Below are 21,074 nucleotides of genomic sequence, written 5' to 3'. Positions count from 1 at the left end.
AGGACAGAGCGGAGTTTAGGGCTGTTGTACATAGGGTCGCTATGAGTCGCAGGCGACTCGACGGCATATAACAACAACAACAACAACAACAACAACAACAACAACAACATTAGTACAGAACTTATCTGTCAGTCTGCTGTACTGGTATAGATTGTGCTGTGCTCTGATGCTCTGTGTCACCAGTGTCTCAGGAACCAAAAGGGTGGAGAGGTTGCAGCAGGGCTACTGGATTAAGGCAGACTAGGAAAAAGGATTGACCCTATATTTAATAAGGGGCCTTTGAAAACCCTGTGAACAGAGGCACTTGGGTCGTTATAGTATTAGATGTAGAGCCCAGGTAAGAAGTTGCTAAAAAGTTGAGTAGAATCAGCTCCAAACAGCCCTTAATAATTAGAACATGGAATGTATGAAATATGAATGTAGGAAAAATGGAAGTTGACGTTCTAGGCATCAGTGAACTGAGATGGACAAGCACGGACCACTTTGAATCAGATAATCACATGATGTACTATGCTGGGTATGAAAAACTAAGGGAAGAATGGTGTTGTCTTCAACACCATTTTTTTCTCTCTCCTCTTTTTTTAAAAAATTTGTTATTAATTTCAATGAAAATTTACAGACTTTCGATTTCCATTCATTCATTGTTGCACTTTTCTCCCCTCCCAAACCGTCCCCCCACCCCCGCCCCAGTAAACTACCCTTTTGGAAAAGTAAAAGAAAAATTCTTTCATTGTTTTACAATCCCTCCGTCCAGGTCCACTCCACTCTGCAACCTTTGCTCTGGACTCCCGTCATGACAAAAATACCTAATCACATATCCCTTTTAAATAGTTTTCTCCCTCATCTGTTTCAATGCAGTATACATTATTGAACCCAACTTTTTCAGTCTTCCCCCAACCCCGATGTCAATCCTGTTTTACAACAGTGACACCATGCAGTATTTGTCCTTTTGTGACTGAGATACTTCACTCAGCATAATGTCCTCCAGGGTCACCCATTTTGAATAATATTGCATGAGTTCCTTGTTTTTCAATGCAGCATAGTATTCCATTGTGTGAACATACCACAGCTTCTCTATCCATTTGTTTGTTGATGGGCACTTAGGTTGTTTCTAACTCCTTACTATTGTGAACAAAGTGGCGATAAATATGGGTGTGCATATGTGTTTGGATGTCAGTTATGGTCTCTGGGATATATTCCCAGTAGTGGAATTGCTGGGTCAAATTGTATCTCTATTTGCAACTTTTTGAGAATGTGCCACACCGCCTTCCACAGTGGTTGCACTATTTTACACTTCCACCAACAGTGAATAAGGGTTCCAGTTTCTCCACAACCTTGCCAGCATAAGTTGCTTGATGTTCTGTTAAATTTTGCTATTCTGACAGGGGTGAGATGATATCTCATAGTTGTTTTGATTTGTATCTCCTTAGAGCTAGGGATTTTGAACATTTCTTTATGTGCTTGTTGGCCATCTGAATTTCCTCTTTGGTGAAGTGTCTGTTGATATCATGTGCCCATTTTTAAATTGGATTATTTTCCTTTATCTTGTTGTGATGGACACAATTTTTTAAAAAAAAGACAATTTCAAGATCTGTCCTGGAGTATAATACTGTGAGTGATTCGATATGCACACTAGGAAGACCTGTTAATATGACTATTATGAAAATAAATGCACCAAAAAGTAAAGCCAGAGAGGAAAATATTGAGGGTTTTTACCAGCTGTTGCAGTCTGAAATTAAGCAAACATAGAATCAAGATGCCTGAATAATTATTGGTGACTGGAACACAAGAATTGGATAGATGGAGAGAAGATTGAATTTGTCAATGATTTAATCTTGCTTGAATCCAAGCAACAAGTACTTTCTTGGTATCAGTAGTTAAGAGATCTGGAGATGTATATCATTAGGAAAATCTGCTGTCAGATACCTCTCCAAAATAAAGTGTGCCTGATTCAAGCCATAGTCTTTCCAGTTACCTACTAAGCATCTGAGAGCAGGATAAAGAATGACAAAAGAATTATTGATGTCTTTCTGTTCTGGTGTTGGAGAAGAGTGCTACACTTCCTACAGTCTCCCAAAAGAACAGACAGGCCTTGGAGAAAGTAAAACTAGAGTGTTTCTTAGAGGTAAGGAGGCAAAGTTGCATCTCTCATACTTTGGGAGTGTCCCTGGAAGAGGATATTCCTTGGAAAGGAACATCATGCTTGGAAAGGTGGAGGGTTATTGAAAGAGAGAAAGACTCCCAACGAGATAGATTGACACAGTGAGTCCAGCAGTGGGCTCAATTATGTCAGAGATAAAAGGATGGCCAGGACAGGGCAGAGTTCAGATCTATTGTTCATAGGGTTGCTGTGAGTTTTAATCAATTTGGCAGCATCTAACAAGAACAGCAACAATTGAAGAAGGGAAAGAGAAAATGTTCCTGCCTAAATCAAGAAGGTGTTGTCCAAACAGAGCAAGGGAACACCACATGGTCTGAGATCAAGAAAAGTGTGTGTCAGTGTGTGTCCTTTCTCCATATTTATTCAATCTTTTTGCTGAACAAATAATTTGAGAAGCTGCGCTGCATGAAAAAGAATGTGGCTTCAGAATAGGAGGAAGACTGATCAACACCCTGTTTTTTGCCGGTGACATAACCTTGCTTAAAATGAGAAAGACTTGAAACACTTGCTGCGTAAGATCAAGGAGTACAGTTTTCAATATAGATTGAAACATTTCAACATCAAGAAGACATTTCTCACCACTGGACCAATTATCAACATCAAGATAGATGTAGAAAAGACTCAAGTTTGTAAACAATATCATCTTACTTGAATCCACAGTCTCTTGGTACCAGCAATCAGGAGATCAGGAGACATATTACACTGGGCAAGTCTTCAGGCAGGGACATCTTCAAATTACTGAGTAGCAGTGATGTCAGTTTGAAGATGAAGGTGCTCCTGATCCAGGCAATGGGCTTTTCAGTCACTTTCTATGCAGCTGGACAGTGAGTAAAGATGACAGAGGAGAATTGATGCCTTTGAGCTGTGGTATTAGAGAAGAGTAGTGACTATCCCATGGATGGCCAAAGGAACAATAGATATGTCCTGGAGTAAGTGCAGCCAGAACAGTCCTCGGAGGCAAAGATGACAAAGCTTCATCTCATACATTTGGCATATTCCTAGAAAAGGCTATTCCTTGGAAAATGACATCCTGCTTTGAAAGGTGGAGGCTCAGTAAAAGAGGGGAAGACCTTTTGCAAGATAGATTGACATGGTGAGTCCAGCAATGGGTTCAAGTGTGTCAGAGATAAAGAAAATGGCACAGGATAGGAGAAGGCTCAGATCTGTCATTCATAGGGTCTCCACTGAATGGCACCAAACAACATGCCTGTGTTTATAATCCCATTTGGGAATGAGTTGTGTTTGTTTTATTAATGAAGCAGGATTGATAGGAGCTGTATCTTTAGTCCAGCTCTTGAAATAAGGATTTTAAATTTGCAGCACTTCTTCCTTCCTTTCCTGTAAAATGTGAGAAATAAATTTATTATGTTCATCCATTTGTGACATTTTCGTTTTAGCAGCAATTTTTAATTGCTGGATATTCACATGTGATGTCAGGACTTTTGAAAACGCCTTGTAGATCTATTGCGTTAGCCACCTCTGAGGGCATGGTCTTCAGTTTCCTCAACTGCAGAGACATGGTTCACCTGTTGAATAGTGTTTCTATATCTTCAACAGCTGTGGGACCAGCTAAGATGGAGGGTTGACCAAACAGTAGAGAGAGTCTGGCAAGCGGGTAGCTTGATGGCATCCTGGAGACAGCTAGTTTTAAAGGATCTGCTTGCTGGACAGTTGAAGGAAAAACTGACTTGTGGCTGCTGTGAGACAAAGCTTGACAGATGATATAGGAAATCAGGTCTTCTTGCATTTGTGTGCTGGACAAAACCTGGATTAAGGAGCTGTCTGAACTAACTGAGGAATTGTGTCTTCTTCTTGTTACTCTGTCTGGTCTAAACCTGGACTTTCACTGTTTGATATTCTTTGCCTGTCCTCATCCTCAAACTATTTCTTTAATATACTCCATAACTGTGAGTCAGATAACATCGGTGAGTCATTGGCAATGAAGTTCAGATGCAGTAATTAGTAGTAGTTGCAGCAGAGTGGGGTGGCTATGTCTGACTTGTAGTTATTGTTTTGCTACTTTAGGTGTTGTTGATGGGGATAGTTGCCCTTTGTGAAGTTATTAGAGGTCGGACTTGGTTGTTTGCTGCATATGCTCCTTTCACAGCCTCTATACAGAAGGCTATTAAAGACATCCTGTATTGTCAGTTGTTGGTCCAGTTGATCTTTCTTCTGTCCCTTGTTGTTGTTGTGTTGGTAGGTGCCACCTAGTCTAATACAACTCATCAACAGATCTGACCCTTGTCCTGTGCTGCACCATCCTCATGATTTCTGTCATTCTTAAGCCATTGTGATAATCATTGTGTCAGTCCATCCATTTAGGGTCTGTCCCTTGAGTGGTAAGTAATACACAGCATTAAGATACAGTTTGCTTGGATGTTCTTTACCAATTAAGACAGAAACCTGTAATAGTATAGTAGTACCTTTTTTGATGAGGTTAGCTGACTTTACTGTATCACAATCAATTGTCCATGAGGCAAATACACTTGCAAGTTTATATGATCAGTATCTTTATTTTTGCTTTATAGGTATTCACTGAAACCAAATGACCAGATCTTGGCAGAGGATAAGCACAAGGAACTGTAAGTGTAGTAAAGATATATACATAGTTTATTCTGTCTGTGGAATGAATATTTTGAAACGGTCTGACTTGTTAAAGGATTTGAAATATATAAAGGTGTAGAAAGTACCATGTCCTTGATCTTCATAGCATTGGAATAATTTATACTAAACAATGAAGGATAATAAGAAATAATTATTCTCCTATCTGGGAGCCCTGGTGGCTTGGTGGTAAGGAGTTGTGTCACCAACCCAAAGGCAAGCAAGTTGGAATCCACTAGCTGCTCCTAAGGAGAAAGATGAGCAGTCTCCTCCCTTGCCATTTACTACCTCAAGACCCCTCTGGAGGGTCAGTCAGCTATGACTCAGTTCCAAGTTGATGGTACATAACAATATTTAGACTAACTCCAATATTTAGACTAAGGATAGATTGCGGAAATTTGCAACTTTATTCTTTCCCCAGATAAATTATTAAATTGTCATTGTTCATTTTTGTCTCATATTCAGGTCATTTACCCTTTCTCCTAAATGCTAAAGATGTATAAATGTAATTTTATTTTACCTGTTGTGTTATGAAGAAGTAAATGCCAAGCTGTCATTTAACATCTCATGAAACACTAAAGTTGGATAGAGTTCTGTCTTTTTAAATCTTCTGCCAAAATTATGCTTTCTCTTTTCTCTTTGTGGTTGAAGGAATGAGTTCAGTGGGATAATACAGAGTTATTAAAACACTTTGAAATAATATTTAATATTACGAAGATGAAATAGATGAAAAATTAGCTTCAGAAGTACATATCCTAAGAGACAGTTACAATACTTTTCCGAGTGATGGGATTAGGGGTGAATTTTATTTTTATTTTTGTACTTTTCTAATGTGTTGTGTCATTTCTATAACCAGAAAATGTCAAGAAGGAAAGTTTAAGTTTGTTTTTCTTGAAGTAAAGTATCATTTAATATGAGTCAGATTCTGCTTCATGGCACCTAACAACAATCTGAGAGATGGATCAATTAAATTTATGAACGTAATTGGTGAACTAAGTAACCAAGCATAATTGCCTAAATGTTCTCACAGAGTACACCATTTTTTTTTAAGTTCAGCCTAATGCTTTTGTTGCAAGGTTCTTACACTTGTTGGTTTATGATTGATTTGACATTCCATGATAATCCTTTTACATTTGCCTGCCTATCTTATAATTTTTTGTGTATTTCTTTTTATTTATGATTAAGGCTTTATTTAAGATACATTCTTTGTTGATAAAAGAAATATTTTTGTTGTCCTTTTAAGTCATAGACAAATGGTCCTTCTGCCTTTCCCTTTCACAAAGAAGAAACTTTCTATTATAAAAAAAAAAATACTTTCTAACATTGTAAGAAAGCAAACCTAAGGACAAATCCTTTCTGGTGCTCTCAAGTTTTAAAACATACTGGGTCATTTTTCAAGGAGTTCCTGGAATTTAGCTTGTTTATTCTGGATGGAATGTTCCTGCAGGAAGGGTTAAAGGTTTCAGACAGTTCACCATGTCCATTTTCATCAGATTTAGAACGTAAAAGCTACCCCTCAGTAAACACGCTTCATCTCTAATGTATCATCAAATGAAGTATGTAGTTAGATAATACCCAGGGCCGCATGCTGTGCTTCTTGCTTAAGGACAACCATGGCCAGAGCCTTTCAATCTCATTTTTCATGCAACTCTGGTGTGGTAACAGCAATGACAAGACCTCCTTTTTTCTTCCTCTTCTGTTTTTTATTGGTATGCTTACAAAGTTCATATACATTGTATTTCACATTATTCTTCGTTCACATTTTTTTCCCCATGGACTTTTTTTTTTAAATTGCAAGAACAAGTACAAGTGAATTCAGGAGATAGCTGTTCTTTTAGATTGTGTCAAAAATCATTACACATGGTCTCCATAAACTTGCTTTCTAGACTGTTGGGAAGTAAAACTACCTCTTCCACATAAAATTTTTGTTTACTATAAGCAATTTCATAAACAATAATCAGCTTGGAAAATTCATTAACCATTACTATAAGATTTGTGGGCAAGCTCTGCTGGCCTAGTGGCAAGAAGCTGCACTGCAATCTCAGAGGTACACGGTTCGAATCCACCAGATGATCTGCTGGAGAAGGAAGAACAATCTCTTCCTGTATCAGTCAGATCTGATTTGACGGTACACACACAAAATAATGAAATAAAATAAAATAAAAAAAGATTTGTGACGGAAAAGCCATCCGTTTGGCTATCAGTACACTGCTTGTCTGGGCTGCTAATCTTGTTTTCCTGGCTCTGCCCTGATGTTTTAGGCACTTGGTTCCCCTTGTTTCTTGGCTGTGCTCTGGTGTGGTGGTATACTTTCTGCTTTACTAGGATCATTCTGAAGCACGAGTTCCTCCACCTTAGGCATTGCGATGTTATCTTAAGAACATGCTTACCCAGTCCTAGGTGGGAGAGCTTAAAAACACCCTTTCCCAGTGCTAGGTGGAAGTGTCAAGAACGTGAAAACAAAACAAAATCTACTTCCAAATGCTCAATTGAATATGCTACTACAAAACAGATGATTTATTTTAAAACTGAACACTGTCTTTCATGAAACCTAACTCATACGTAATCTTATTGTGTCTTTGTAATTAAAATAGCTGACATCTTTTTAGATTCAAGTGCAAGCTTTGTGACATAGACTAAGAGGTGTGCATATCGAGTAAAATCCAATTTTCTGATTAGTTTCCTGCTTTGTTCTCTTAAAACATCATTATTCTTTTTTTATTTATTTTTTTTTAAAATTTTTATTATTTATGTGTGTGAGTACCGTCAAATCAGATTTGACTGGTACAGGAGGAGATTGTTCCTCCTTCTCCGGCATAGCATCTGGTGAATTTGAACTGCACACCTGTGGGATTGCAGTGCAGCTTCTTGCCACTAGGCCACCAGAGCTTGCCAAAACATCATTATTCTTAATTCTGTTCTCTAAAAGACAAGATTCATCATAGTATTGTAAAAAATGTACTTTAATTATGTGTGTACTATAATGAGACTACAATGATAGCTTAATTATCTTGATGCTACTTTATGTGATAAGTACTAACTTGTTGTTATGTACTTTTGCATTAGAACTGATCCATAGCTGACCATCCAGTGGGTTTTCAGAGGCAGTGAATCAAATTGAGAGAATATTGCCCATGTTTCTCCTATAGATCATCTGGTGGTTTGAAATGAGGATCTTTCTGGTGGCCACCCAGTTCTTTACCATTAAGTTGCCAGAATTCCCTAAATATTAACTAGATTCATTAAAAAAATACTCTTAGTTCTTGAAATCTGGTGGTTCACATTCCGTATTCACTTAGTCACACATACTTCACAAATAAACTTGTTATTCTTCTGTCTAGAGAAAGTTAACATGTAACAAAACAGGAAAAAATTGGTTATAATGACAGTGACACTTATTTTTCTAAGCAGAATGCTTTCTTTACAAGTTCTTGTTTTCTGTTTTACATATTGCAGGCTGTTTGGGGAATAAATTTAAAATAGAAAAACCAAGCAATTAAAATAGTAATATAATTAGTTAAAAGCTTTTGAGTTTATACTTTTTCTCTATGCTTGGTCACATTAAAAACCCTGGGTTTATTATTTTGTCACAGATTTTTCTCTACTTTTTGGACTTGTAAACAGGACTAATTTAAAATAAATTAGAACAACATCAGTATTTTATTCAGTTTTTTTTTCTTAAATATTTTTATTTGCTTTAGCAAACAGAATGATTAGGCAGAAAGATGCAGTTGGTACTGTGCAACTGCTTGTCTTAGAAGTCACTCAAGTTGGAAGAAATTTAGTAGGCACTGATGGCTGCCTAAAATTTAAAGATTAATCAAATGATTATGACATAGTGACAATATATAACGGCGGCATTATGCAGATGGCACAACCTTGCTTACTGAAAGTGAGGAGGATTTGAAGCACTTGTTTCAGAAGATCAAGGAATTGCAGCCTTCAGTATGGATTGCATCTCAGTATCAAGAAAACAAAGATTCTTACCACAGGACAAATAGGCCATGTCATGATGGATGGGAAGGAGCTTGAAATTGTCAACAGCTTTATCTTGCTTGAATCCACAATTCACATCTTTGGTATCAGCAGTCAGGAAATAAGGAGACACATTTCACTGGGAAAATTTGCAGTTAGGGACTTTTACAAATTATTGAAGAGTAATGAAGTTAGTTTGAAGACTAAGGCCATAGTCTTTCAGATTACTAGCAGTGCATCTGAAAGCTGGAAAATTAGTAAGGATGACAGAAAAGGAATTGACACCTTTGAGCTGTGGTGGGTTGGAGAGGAGCACTGAATATCCCATGAATGACCAAGAGAACAAACAGTTATATCTTGGAGAGGGTGCAGCCAGAGAGCTCTTTGGAGGCAAGAATGATGAGGCTTCACCTCACAAATTTTGGACATGTTTCCAGGAGGGGCTATTCCTTGGAGACAGACATGATGTTGGTTGGTGAAGGAGAGGAAGCCCCTCAACCAGGTGGATTGACAAGGTGAACATTGCAATGGGCTTTTGTGTGTCAGAAAGTGTGCAGATGTAGCAGGACAGTCTGGTTTCAGATCTTTTGTTCATAAGGTTGCCATGAGTTGTATTTGACTTGATGTCACCTAACAACAACAACATATTTATAAATTATGCAAATTTATACATTAGCTGAATGCGGACCACCTTGATCTGAACTATCTCAGGGGAAAATACTTTGAGTCAGTATATCACATAAAGGTGAAAACAAAACAAAAATAGGAAAAATCTGTAATTCAGAACAAACTTAGCAGTAATTCAGTTATAGTTTTAACAGTTAAAGATTTCTCTCCTATTTACTGTAAAGGTCATTTCTGATACAAGATCAGAAGCCCTTAATATTATATTATGTAAAAGGGTATTAGTTGAGATATATATATATATTTTTTTTTTTTTTATTTTTATTTTTTTTTTTTTTAAGGCAACTATTAAATAGGCCATGGACTGCTAGGAGATCATCCTGAGATCAGATTCATCCTGGAGAGGATGAAACCAGGCTGCTTCTTGGAAGCAAGGATTTTGAAGCTTCGTCTGATATATTTTGGCATGTTGTAAGGAGGAACCAGTCCTTGGAGAGGGACAGTGCAGGAGAGGAGGACACTGGCTGAAACGGATTGACTCAGTGCCTGGGATATAAGGGTGGGTGTGTCAGTGACAGTGAGGTTGGCTCAGGATAGAGCTCTGTTCAGAGCTGTTGTACATAGGGTCACTACGAGTCTATGAGTGACTTGATGGCACATAACAAGAACAACAACAACATATACATGAATCTCACCTGATGGACTACATAAGAATCAAATTGACTACATCTATAGAAAGACATCATGGAGAAGGTCACTATCAGTATTGAAGACAAGGGCAGGATCTATTGAACAAATTACCAATTACTCATGTTCAAGTTTAAGTTGAAGCTGAAGAAAATGAGTATAAGTCCATCAGAACCAAAATACAACCTTGAAACAATCCATCTGATTTAAAAAAAAAATCTGATGAATAGGTTTGATGCAGATGAACTGTGATGACATCCGTGAAGAAAACAGAAAGTCATTACAAAGACAAGAAAAAGAAAACAAAATGGCTATCAGAAGAGACTGTGAAAATTGCACTAGAATATAGTAAAACCAGAATAAAGGGAAGAGATTTAAAGTAAAAGAAATGATTAGATTTCAAAGGGCAGCTACAGAAGACAAAGCTTTGTAATTGAACGTGCCAAGACCTGGAGTTAAAAAACCAAAAGGGAAGAACACTCTCAGTATTTCTGAAGGTGAAAGAATTGAAGAACAAATTCAAGCCTTGAGTCACAATTCTGAAGGATTTTATGGGCAAAATCTTGACTGGTGGGAGAATTGAGGAGGGAATATGCAGAGTCACTGAACATTACAGAAAGTAGCATACGATTAAGATCCAGCAATAATGAAGGATGTTCAAGCTGCACAGAAGGCACTGACAAAAAATTAAGGATTAATATAATGCCAGTTGACATGTTTTATTAAAACGTGCAGCCCTGGATGTGCTCTCTAGTCTATGCTAAGACATTTGGAAGAGATCTGATTTTTCCCCCATTTCAAAATAAGGTGATCCAACAAGGTGGGAATTATTGAAGAAGAATCATTATTATCCCATGCAAGTAAAATCTTGCTGAAGATTGTTAAAAATATGGCTGAAACAGTTCAACAGAAAGCTGTTAAAAATTCAAATTGGATTCAGAAGAGCACATGGCATGAAGGCAGATCCTTAACAAGATGGATTGATATAATGCCTTTTAACGACTGGCTCAGAGATCACCAATCAGAGATCATCAGGTTGCTGCATCACAGGGCAAGGCCAAGATCTCTTATTCATAGGATTGACAGAACCTAGCAACAGTGACTCAGCTACAGATTATTGAGTGGGGAGGTGACTTTCAAGAAAGGATTGCAGCCTGATAAGGTGGAAGGGCTTCAGCCTAATAAAGAGCTCTCTTTCAGTTGTCCTTATACACTGAGAAGGACTCCCTTTGAAGATATTTTAAAATGTTAGTTTATTTTTGCCTTTTGCAGACATAGTAATAATAACTAATTAAAAAGAAATACACAACCATTTAGCCAGCTGACTGGAAGAGATCTATGTTTATTCCCATTCCAAAGAAAGGTGACCCAACAGATACCACATGCAAGCAAGATTCTCTTGAAGATTATCCAAAAACGACTGGAACAGCACATCAGCAGAACTGCTAGAAGTGCAGGCTGGGTTTAGAAGGGGTCATGGTACTAGGGATATTGTAGCTAATGTTAGATGTATCTTGGCTGAAAGCAAGGAATACCAGAGGAATGTCTATCTGTGTTTCATTGATTATGCAGAGGTGTTTAACTGTGTGGATCACAACAAACTGGCTGACTCTGAAAAGAATGCAAATTCCAGAACACTTGATTGTGCTAATGCGAAATTTATACTTGGAACAAGAGGCAGTCGTCAGAACAGAGCAAGGAAACATTGCATGATTCAAAATTGGGAAGAGTGTATGCCAGCGAAATGTTCTATCTCCATACTTTTTCAACCTATATGCAGAACAGATTATCTGGCAGGCTTGGCTCTATGAGGAGAAGTGTGGCATCAGGATTAGTGGAAGATTCATAAGCAGTCTGCGTTAGGCAGATGATACAACCCTATTTTCAGAAACTGAGGAGGACCTGAAGTGCTTGCTGCAGAAGGTCAAGGACTGCAGCCTTCAATATGGATTCAGGCTCAATCTCAAGAAGACAAAGATTCTCACTACTGGGCCAATTGGCAGCATCAGGATGGATGGAGAAGAGATTGAGATTGTTAACAGCTTTAGTTTGCTTGGTTCCACAGTCAACACTTTAGGCACCAGCAGCCAGGAAATGAAAAGACGTATTGGTGATGGAAAAGTATGCTTTAAGGGACCTCTCCAGGGTACTGAAGAGCAATGGTGTCAGTTTGGAGACGAAGGTACGCCTGATACAGGCCATAGTCTTTGCAATCACTTGCTATACATCAGAGGGCTGGAGAATGACTAGGGATGATAAAAGGAGAATTGATGCCTTTGAGCTGTGGTGCCAGAGAAGAGTATTGAATATACCATGACTGCTAAGAAAATGAACAGGTTCATCCTGAGAGGTTTAAACTGGGCTGCTCCTTGCAGGCAAGGATTCTGAGGCTTCATCTGACATATGTTGGACATGTTGCAAGGAGGCAAGGAGAGACCAGTCCTTGGAGAGGGACATCACACTTGGGAGGGTGGAGGGACAGTGCAGGAGAGGAAGACCCTATATGAGGTGGATTGATTCAGGGACTGGAGTAATAGGGGTGGGTATGTCAGAGATGGTGAAATTGGCAGGATAGAGCAGAGTTTAGGGCTGTTGTACATAGGGTTGCTATGAGTTGCAAGCGACTCGATGGCACATAACAACAACAACAGTAATTTAAAAAATGTTACTGAGTTTGCTTATATACAGAAACACACTTTATAGGATTTGATTCCTCACTTTGGAAATTGAGAGACTTGATTACAAGGGACATCCCAGTGAGTTCCCCTTTTTAAGATGTTTGTTCCTTCAGTTCCATCTCCTAGTTCTTTGCAAAGCGCCGAGGTCTTAAAAGCTTGTAAGTGGGGGGGGTGGGGGAGTGGGAAGCTTGTAAGTGGTTGTCTTTATTCACCTTGAACAACAGGGCAGGGGAATCAGTAGTAAGAAGGAGAAGTTGTGTGATTAATTGCCTCCATGAGTAACTGTCTCCTTTGTCATGAAATTGGGAGAACTGCATGGTCCCTGGCTATAGTTCCTGGACATTTTGATGCATGATTTGATATGCAGATCTTGATCAGAAGAGAGAAAGTGCTGAGCAGAGTTTTCAATTCTCATAAACTCTTGGTTTTCTGAAGCTCTGGACTTCTGAAACTATTGCCCTGAGGTAAGCCATAAACTTTTTACTTGGAGCATTGAACCTCTAATCTATGTGAGCTCTAGTTGACAGCCACAGATTTCTAGAAAGATTCAAAAGGAACTTTATGGGGAAGTGAGTTATGTTAATGAGGAACAGTAAAGAGGAACAACTAAGAAAAGATGATGAGAGTGACTGTAAAATATGAAGAGTATAGACAGTCACTAAATTGTACATACAGAAACCGGTATATTTTGCATTATATGTTCTCAGCAACAACAAACTAAATAAATTTTGGAAGGAAAAATAATTAACCTTGTTGTGGAAGACTTTGCAAGAATTTAGTACAAGGGATAATTTTAGGATAAAACTCAGTTTTATTTAGTGCATACATGGCATATAAGTGAGTTGTTAAGAAGCTGCACTAATAGTCTCAAAGGCACATGGTTCAAATCTACCAGCTGCTCCTACTATGTAATTTACTGCCTCTGAAAACTCGCTGGAAGGTCAGCTATGGGTTGATTCTGACTTGATATTACACAACAATATGATTACCACAGTTTAGAAGCTCTGGTGGCCTGCTGGTAAGAAGGTGCACTTCAATCCTTAAGTCATGGAGTTTGAATCTGTCAGTAGCTCAGTCGGAGAAAGATGGGCTGTTTCCTCCTGTGTATCCAGTTGCCTCTAAAAACCATCTAGAAGGTGAGCTACAGGTCAGTTCTGACTCGATGGCACACAACAACAACAACATGCCGTATAAAGAAGGAAAGAGATATTTTTAGGGGTGAAATGCTAAAATGATTAACACTCAAATGCTGGAAAATGTTTATTGGGTAGCTCTCCTGACTTAGTGGGTAAGGAGTTACACTGCCAACATCAAGCCAGGGTGTTTGAATCTACCAGCTGCTCAGCAGAAGAATGCTGGGCAATCTTCCAGCCTTCCATGGATTTATAGCTTCTGGGAACACTCTGGACGGTCAGCTCTGATTCACTTCTGAAGAGTTGACGCACAACAACAGTAGACATGTTCAGCTGTTGGACTAAAGGTATGTAGGGGCACCTGAGATGTGGCTACCAAGTTTGGGTTTTTCGTGAGGAGTATGGAGGTAGATTGTGAGATTGTGGGGTGTGTTAGCAGTGCTGTGAGTCAGGTAGATGAGCTGGAAGCAAAATAAAGGACAATTAGAATCTTATCCTTTCCTGTTTGCCCTTTACTATAGCTTTGGAATGGTGCCTCAGCTCTGTAGGGCAAAGTTAACATAAATTTCCCTTGAGGCCAATCCTAACAGGAAACCTTACAGAAGCTGTAGTTTTGGTTTTCTACATCATGTAAAACTAACACACGTGGGTCAATTATATCTGAACTTCATTTTCTCATTTATGATATGGGGAGCCAACAACATTTTACAGGTTTTAATGAGGATTAAATGAAATAATATGAATCTAGATGATAGCTTGATGTCGTCTGGAAGGAGCTTCACTGCCAGACCAAAGATAGCGTTTTTTTGGGGGGGAGTTCAAGTCCTCTAGCAGCTCAAGGGAATCCTTTCTTCTGCGATTTACAGCCTTCCAAAAACCTGCAGGAGGGTCAGCTATGAATTGGTCCTGACTCAGCAGTAAGAGCAGAGATGAAATTATGTGAGTCCCTGAGTGTCACAAATAGTTAATTGTCCCAGTTCTAACTGAAAGAGCAGTTCGAGACCCCCTCCATCTAGAGAGGCCTCAGAAAACACACCTGGAGGCTGGCTTCTTTAAAGTCACAGCCTTGAAGAGCACGTGCAGATTGGAGTCACCTTGTGTCAGAATTGACTAGATGTCGACTAACAGTAACAGATGAAATGATATATGTGAAATTTTTTTGAACTATGAATAATCATACAGAATTAATGGGAGTATAACTCTTGAACTTCTTTTTCAACAGCCTGCCTCTCTGATATCATTATGAGTGAGACTAGGTAGTTCTTTGCTGTTTTATTATTGTTCATTAGCAAATCATTTCTTTAATCAGTTATTTTTGCCTTTTAAGTCTATTTATTTAACACTTGGGGGATATTTTCCGAGTTTTTAGCATAAAATTCTTCAGTATCAAAAATATTAGTAGCTTCTATTTACTCTGCCCTTCAATGTGATCTGGGTTTTTTGTTTGTTTGTTTGTTTTGTTTTTGTTAAGAGTAAATTATTTCTTGGAACGTTTGTCCAGGACTTTTCCATCCAAGCATAGATGGCAGATCATATGCTGCTCACACTCTGACAGTAGTTCACTGAGTGATAGATAGGGGATGCAGGTTCACTGAGGCAGCAGGGGATAGAGGACACAGAAACAGCAAATATGGTGACTGGTATGTGCTGCTCTCCTTGATCTAAAGCAATCTAAAGGAATATTTTGAGAAGAAAGCTGTGAGATATTTATGTTGTTGATTGCCATTGAGTCGAGCATGGCTCATTGTGACCCTATGAACAAAAGGCCTGAAGCCTTTCTAGAACTATCATCATTTATCAAAGTTCATAGAGTTTCCAGAGGCACGTTGTTTAGGAAGTAGATGCCACTCCTGCTTCCAAAGAGATATTTATATGGAAAGTAATTTAGGAGTTTTGCTACCTTTCTCTATTTTGTGTCAAGGATTAAGAATCAGACTATTTGGAAACTATACAGATTTGAGGATACTGGATGAATTTTTATTTTTTTTAGTAACTAGGCCCATCTTTGAAAATATTTTTTTGTACTAAGTGTACGTGTTGATTACTTTTTGGAAAGTAGTAAACAATTAAATTTAAGAGCAAAGAAGGAAGGCATTATCTTAATTGCTTGCAATAATCCTCACAATAGACTTAGGAGCCTCGCTGTCATAGGCAAAAGGGAGACTTGTAAAGACTCTTGTTTTATGGAAGAAAAGAAAGAAGTGTTACTTTAGATCTTCTTGATTGTGAGCCTATGGCTATCTACAGATTTCTGGATGTCACAAACGATTTGCCCTTAATTACCAGACACAATGCCTTTTCAATCTATATGCAGAACTGATCATTTGGAGGCTGGTCTTTGTGAGGAGGAATATAGCATCAGGATTGGTGGAAGACTCATCTACGTTATGCAGACGATACAACACAGCTGATTAAAACTGAAGAGGACATGAGGTGTTTGCTGCAGAAGGTGAAGGACTATAGTCTTCAATATTGACTGAAGCTCAACATCAAGAAGACTAAGATTCTCACCACTGGGCTAATTGGCAGCACCATGATAGATGGAGAAGAGGTGGAGGTTGTTAACAATTAGAGCGTGCTTGGCTCCACAGTTAACACTCCTGGCACCAGCAGTCAAGAAATCAAAAGATGAATTGCACTGAAAAATCTGCCATCAGAGATCTGTCCTGAGCAATGAAGAGCAACAGTGTCATTCTAGAGACTAAGGTACACCTGATCCAGGCCATGGTCTTTGCAATTACTTGCATCAGAGAGCTGGAAAGTTACTCAGGATGACAGAAGAATTGATGCCTTTGAGTTGTAGTGCTGAAGAAGAGTCTTGAACCTACCAAGGACTGCCAAGAAAACAAATAGGTCTGTCCTGGAGAGGGTAAAACCAAGTTTCTTCTTGCAGACTAGGAGTTTGAAGCTCCATCTCACATACTTTTTGCACATGGACATGAGGGACTGTTCTTTAGAGAAGGACATCATGCTTGGAGGGGTGGAAGGACAGCGCAGGAGAGGAAAACCATGGATGAGATGGATTGCTGTATTAGCTGGGACAACGGAACTAGGTGTGTTGGAGTCAGTGTGACTGGCTCAGGACAGAGCAGGCTTCAGAGCTGTTATATATTTGGTTGCTATGAGTCACATGTGACTTGATGGACCATAACAACAGTAAACAACCAAGAGGGAGCTCTGGTGGCCTAGTGATAAGAAACTGTGCTGTAATCCCACAGGCATGTTGTTTGAATCCACCAGCTGCTCTAAGGGAGCATTCTCCTCACATGCAGTTTACTACCTTTGAAAACCCGCTGAAGAGTCAGTTATGATGTTGCTCAGACACCACGACGCACATCACTATTACTACAAAAAGCAGTACTTCAGAAGAAAGGTCTGGTGGCTTGCTTTCCTAAAGATTTCTTTGTTGCTATGTGCTGTCAAGTTGCCTGCAACCCTATGTCCAGCAGCTTGGACTGTCCTGTCTTGAGCCAGTCTCATTGATTCTGATGGCCACTAAAACCTGTGGAGCAGTTCTGCTCAGTTATCCATGGAGTGTCACTAGGAGATAACATCGGCTTCATAGCAATGAGATTTTTAAAATGCGATACTCTACTTTGGTGCTTTAATGGTAAGAAATTGTGCTATCAACTCAGATGTAGGTGGTTTGAATCTACCAACTGCTTTATAGAAGAAAGATCTCCTGAGTGATATACTGCCCCTTAAAATCAACTGGAGGGTCAACTATTAGTGAGTTCTGACTCAGCAGCACATAACAACAACTTTGCCTAAGTTTAGAGACTTAGAAAAACGTCCACGTCTTTTCTGAAGGAATGATATACTTAAAATATACATACCAATTTCACAAAGTGTTTAAAGGTATTTGTGATAATATATTTAATAAATTCTAGTATGATTTACTAGAAATATGCCACACTTATTAGGTAGTACTGTGTTTGAGCTGCTAATGGTATAGAGAAACCTTAAAATTAATGGTGATGAGTGAGTTTATTCCTTGTAAGTTTATTCCTTGTGCTATTAGCTCCCTCTGTAGAACTTAATTAAGATTGCAATTTAACTCTTTGTTATTTAGTTTCAAAGTGCTTTTCTTATGAAAAATATTACCTTTCTAATAACATTTTCAAAATTAAACCTTCCTCCTCAATTCTGTTACTTTAATGTTTTTGTTGTTTGTTCATTTACTTGAGAAGGCCAGAGAGACCATTGTGAATTCTAGGTCTGCAGTCTGTGCTGCGTTAGACCTGAAGAAGAAAAAGAAGCCGAATGGGAAATTTAAAACAAAGATACATATTTTAAGTTATCCTTTATTTATTTCACTCTTGAGTTGAGTGGTATTGAGAGAATGATAGTTTTGTTCTTTCTAAGTTTGCATGAACAAAACAAAGCTGCAGAGTTAGAAAGTATGAGTAAAAGCATTTTTCTTAATTCAATAAAGGAACATAGAAGCCTGTTTCACACATAAATTTTCATGGATTTATATACTCATAAGATAATCTTCTGTTATCCAAACTTACCACCAATTTTCTTGTGTGGAGTATAAAATATTCTTTCCTACTTTCAACATCTCCTTTTCTTTTTTCTTTTCCAAGCCATTTAGTATTATTTAATAAGTTGCATAATTAGCTTCTCAAATGTGTTTTTCCTCCTAGAATATAAACTCCCTTAGAGGAAAGAGAATGTGATTGAATTCTAAGGTGGTATTTAGAAACATAAGCAAACTGACATTAACCATAATGCTAGAGACTAAACACCTAATAGTAATAAACCGTGATAATACTGAAGAAGGGAAAGACAAAGTGCACAAGACCTTTTGATTTACAAAAATATTAATTATATGTCTAATTGGCATTGGAGGAACCTGTTGATATCATACATGAGTAAATTTTGAACAGTTTTGTGGAATTTCAAAGTTACTTCCTTTAAACTTACTGATACTAAACATACCTAGTTAAACATTCTTCCAAAACAAAATATAGTTTACACACTCAATGTGATGGTTCAGAAATGTTCATGGGAGAGTTCTCTATTTATCTTTGTTGATTTTGATGGAATTAGACATCTGAGAATAGTGTGAAAGAATGAAGATGATCTGGTTTGAGCCAATAAAATAAACCCAACCTTTTCTATCTTTATAGCAGTTTTATGTCCTTGAGATAATTATACTATTGACTTACATAGATAAATCTATATTGGTACGGGGAACTCTGCTGGTCTACTGATAAGCTTCACTGCATTTCCAAAAACACACTGTTCAAATCCACCAGCTGCTTTGTGGGAGAAAGATGGGTTAATCTCTTCCTGGTGATTTACTGCCTCTGAAAACCCACTGGAGGGTCAGCTATGGGTCAGTTCCAACTCAATGGTTCACAACAATATTGGTACAGAAGTGTTTTGTTGGATTTTAGATGCTTTAATCTTTTCAGGTACTGTTGGTTTTTTGTCTTGGGGTTTGATTTCTTTTGGTAGTATTTGAGGAATAACTCATGTTTTAGTAGTCTCTGGAATAAATCTACTGCAGTGGACTTTACTACTTTAATACTGTGTACTACTTAAATCTGTGTTGTTTTGAGTATTAGAATAGAAGCAAAGTTGGAAAAGCCTGAGGTCTGAGGACCAAACTACTCAGTTGTTGTTATATGCTGTCGAGTTGCTTGTGACTCATAGCGACCCTATGAACACAGCCCTAAACCCTGCTCTATCCTGTGCCAATCTCACTGTCTCTGACACACCTTCGCCCGTTACCCCAGTCACTGAGTCAATCCATCTCACCAAGGGTGGTCTTCTCCTGTGCTGACTGGTTCCTCCTTGCAACATGTCCAAAGTATGTAAGATGAAGCTACAAGGAACAGCTTGGTTTAACCCTCTCCAGGACGTACCTGTTTGTTTTCTTAGCAGTTCATGATACGTATTCAATACTCTTCTCCAACACCACAGCTTAGAGGCATCAATTCTCCTTCTATCATCCCTAATCATTGTCTAGCTCTCTGATGTATAGCAAGTGATTGCAAAGACCATGGCCTATATCAGCTGAACCTTAATCTCCAGAGTGACATCATTGCTCTTCAGTACTTTGGAGAGGTCTCTAATAGCAGACTTTCCCATCACAATACTTCTTTTAATTTCTTGGCTGCTGGTGCCCACAGTGTTGATTGTGGAGCCAAGCAAACTAAGCTGCTAACCATCTCAACCTCTTCACCATCCGTCCTGATGCTCTCAACTTGGCCCAGTGGTGAGAATCTTTGTTTTCTTGATATTGCACCTCAATCCATATTGAAGGCTGCAGTCCTTGACCTTCTGCAGCAAGCTCTTCAATTCTTCCTCAGTTTCAGCAAGTAGGATTGTGTCATCTGAATAACGCAGATTGTTGATGAATCTTCCACCAATCCTGATGCCACATTTCTCTTCATAAAGCCCAGCCTCCCAGATAATCTGTTCTGCATATAGATTGAAAAGGTATGGAGATAGGACACATCCCTGGAGTACACCCTTCCCAATTTTGAATCTTGCAGTGTTTCCTTCCTCTATTCTGACAGCTGCCTCCTGGTCCAAGTATAGGTTTCGTCTAAGCATAATCAAGTGTTGTGACATTCCTTTTCTTCTCAGAGTTAGCCACAGGTTCCCAGAACACCATGGTACATAGGGTCACTATGATTTAAAAATGACTTAATGGTGCATAACAACAACAATTTCTGGTGTAACAAATTATTATAGATTTACTAGCTTGAAATAAGAAAATGTCTTTTCTTATAGTTTTGAAGATCTAAAGGCCAGAAGTACAAAACAAATCTCATATGTAAAAAATTAAATTGAAATAAGGTTGTGTTCCTTGAGGATTTTAGCAGATAATTTAGTCCTTTGCTCTTTTAGCTTCTAGAAATGACCCACATTCTGTGACTCCCAACCTCTTTTCACTTCAAACTTTCCTGTCATCATAGCACCTATTTCTCTAACTGGCTTTCTTGTCTTCCTTTTTCATCTTTCAGGATCTTTGGGAAAAACAGGCAGTCAATGATATTGTTTACCACCACAACATCCTCAACTTAGTCGAATCTGAACCCTTCAAAGTCTGTTTTCTCATGTAAAATAATATATTCACGCATTCTGTGGTTTAGGCTGTCGATGTCTTTGGAGGACCATTATTTTATCTATTGTTGTTGTTGTTGATAGCGGTCGAGTCAAACACAACCCATAGTGATTCTATGAACAAATGACCTA

The 21,074-nt window shown here is 38.4% G+C and overlaps 1 protein-coding gene across 3 annotated transcripts in view; it reads left to right on the top strand.

Annotated features, from left to right (window-relative positions):
- Window positions 1-21,074, top strand: part of ADK (adenosine kinase) — a 696,790-nt gene that overhangs the window by 93,548 nt on the left and 582,168 nt on the right. For all 3 annotated transcript variants that reach the window (XM_006887511.1, XM_006887509.1, XM_006887510.1), the window contains exon 3: window positions 4,690-4,743. In XM_006887511.1, the coding sequence (XP_006887573.1) occupies window positions 4,690-4,743 (54 nt within the window). The remainder of the gene's footprint in view (window positions 1-4,689; window positions 4,744-21,074) is intronic.

Source organism: Elephantulus edwardii, unplaced genomic scaffold, assembly GCF_000299155.1.
Source record: "Elephantulus edwardii isolate Elephantulus edwardi_28Jun2011 unplaced genomic scaffold, EleEdw1.0 scaffold00058, whole genome shotgun sequence".
NCBI lineage: Eukaryota > Metazoa > Chordata > Mammalia > Macroscelidea > Macroscelididae > Elephantulus > Elephantulus edwardii.
The sequence above is the reverse complement of the archived record's forward strand: the minus strand, read 5'-3'. Positions and strand labels throughout refer to the sequence as shown.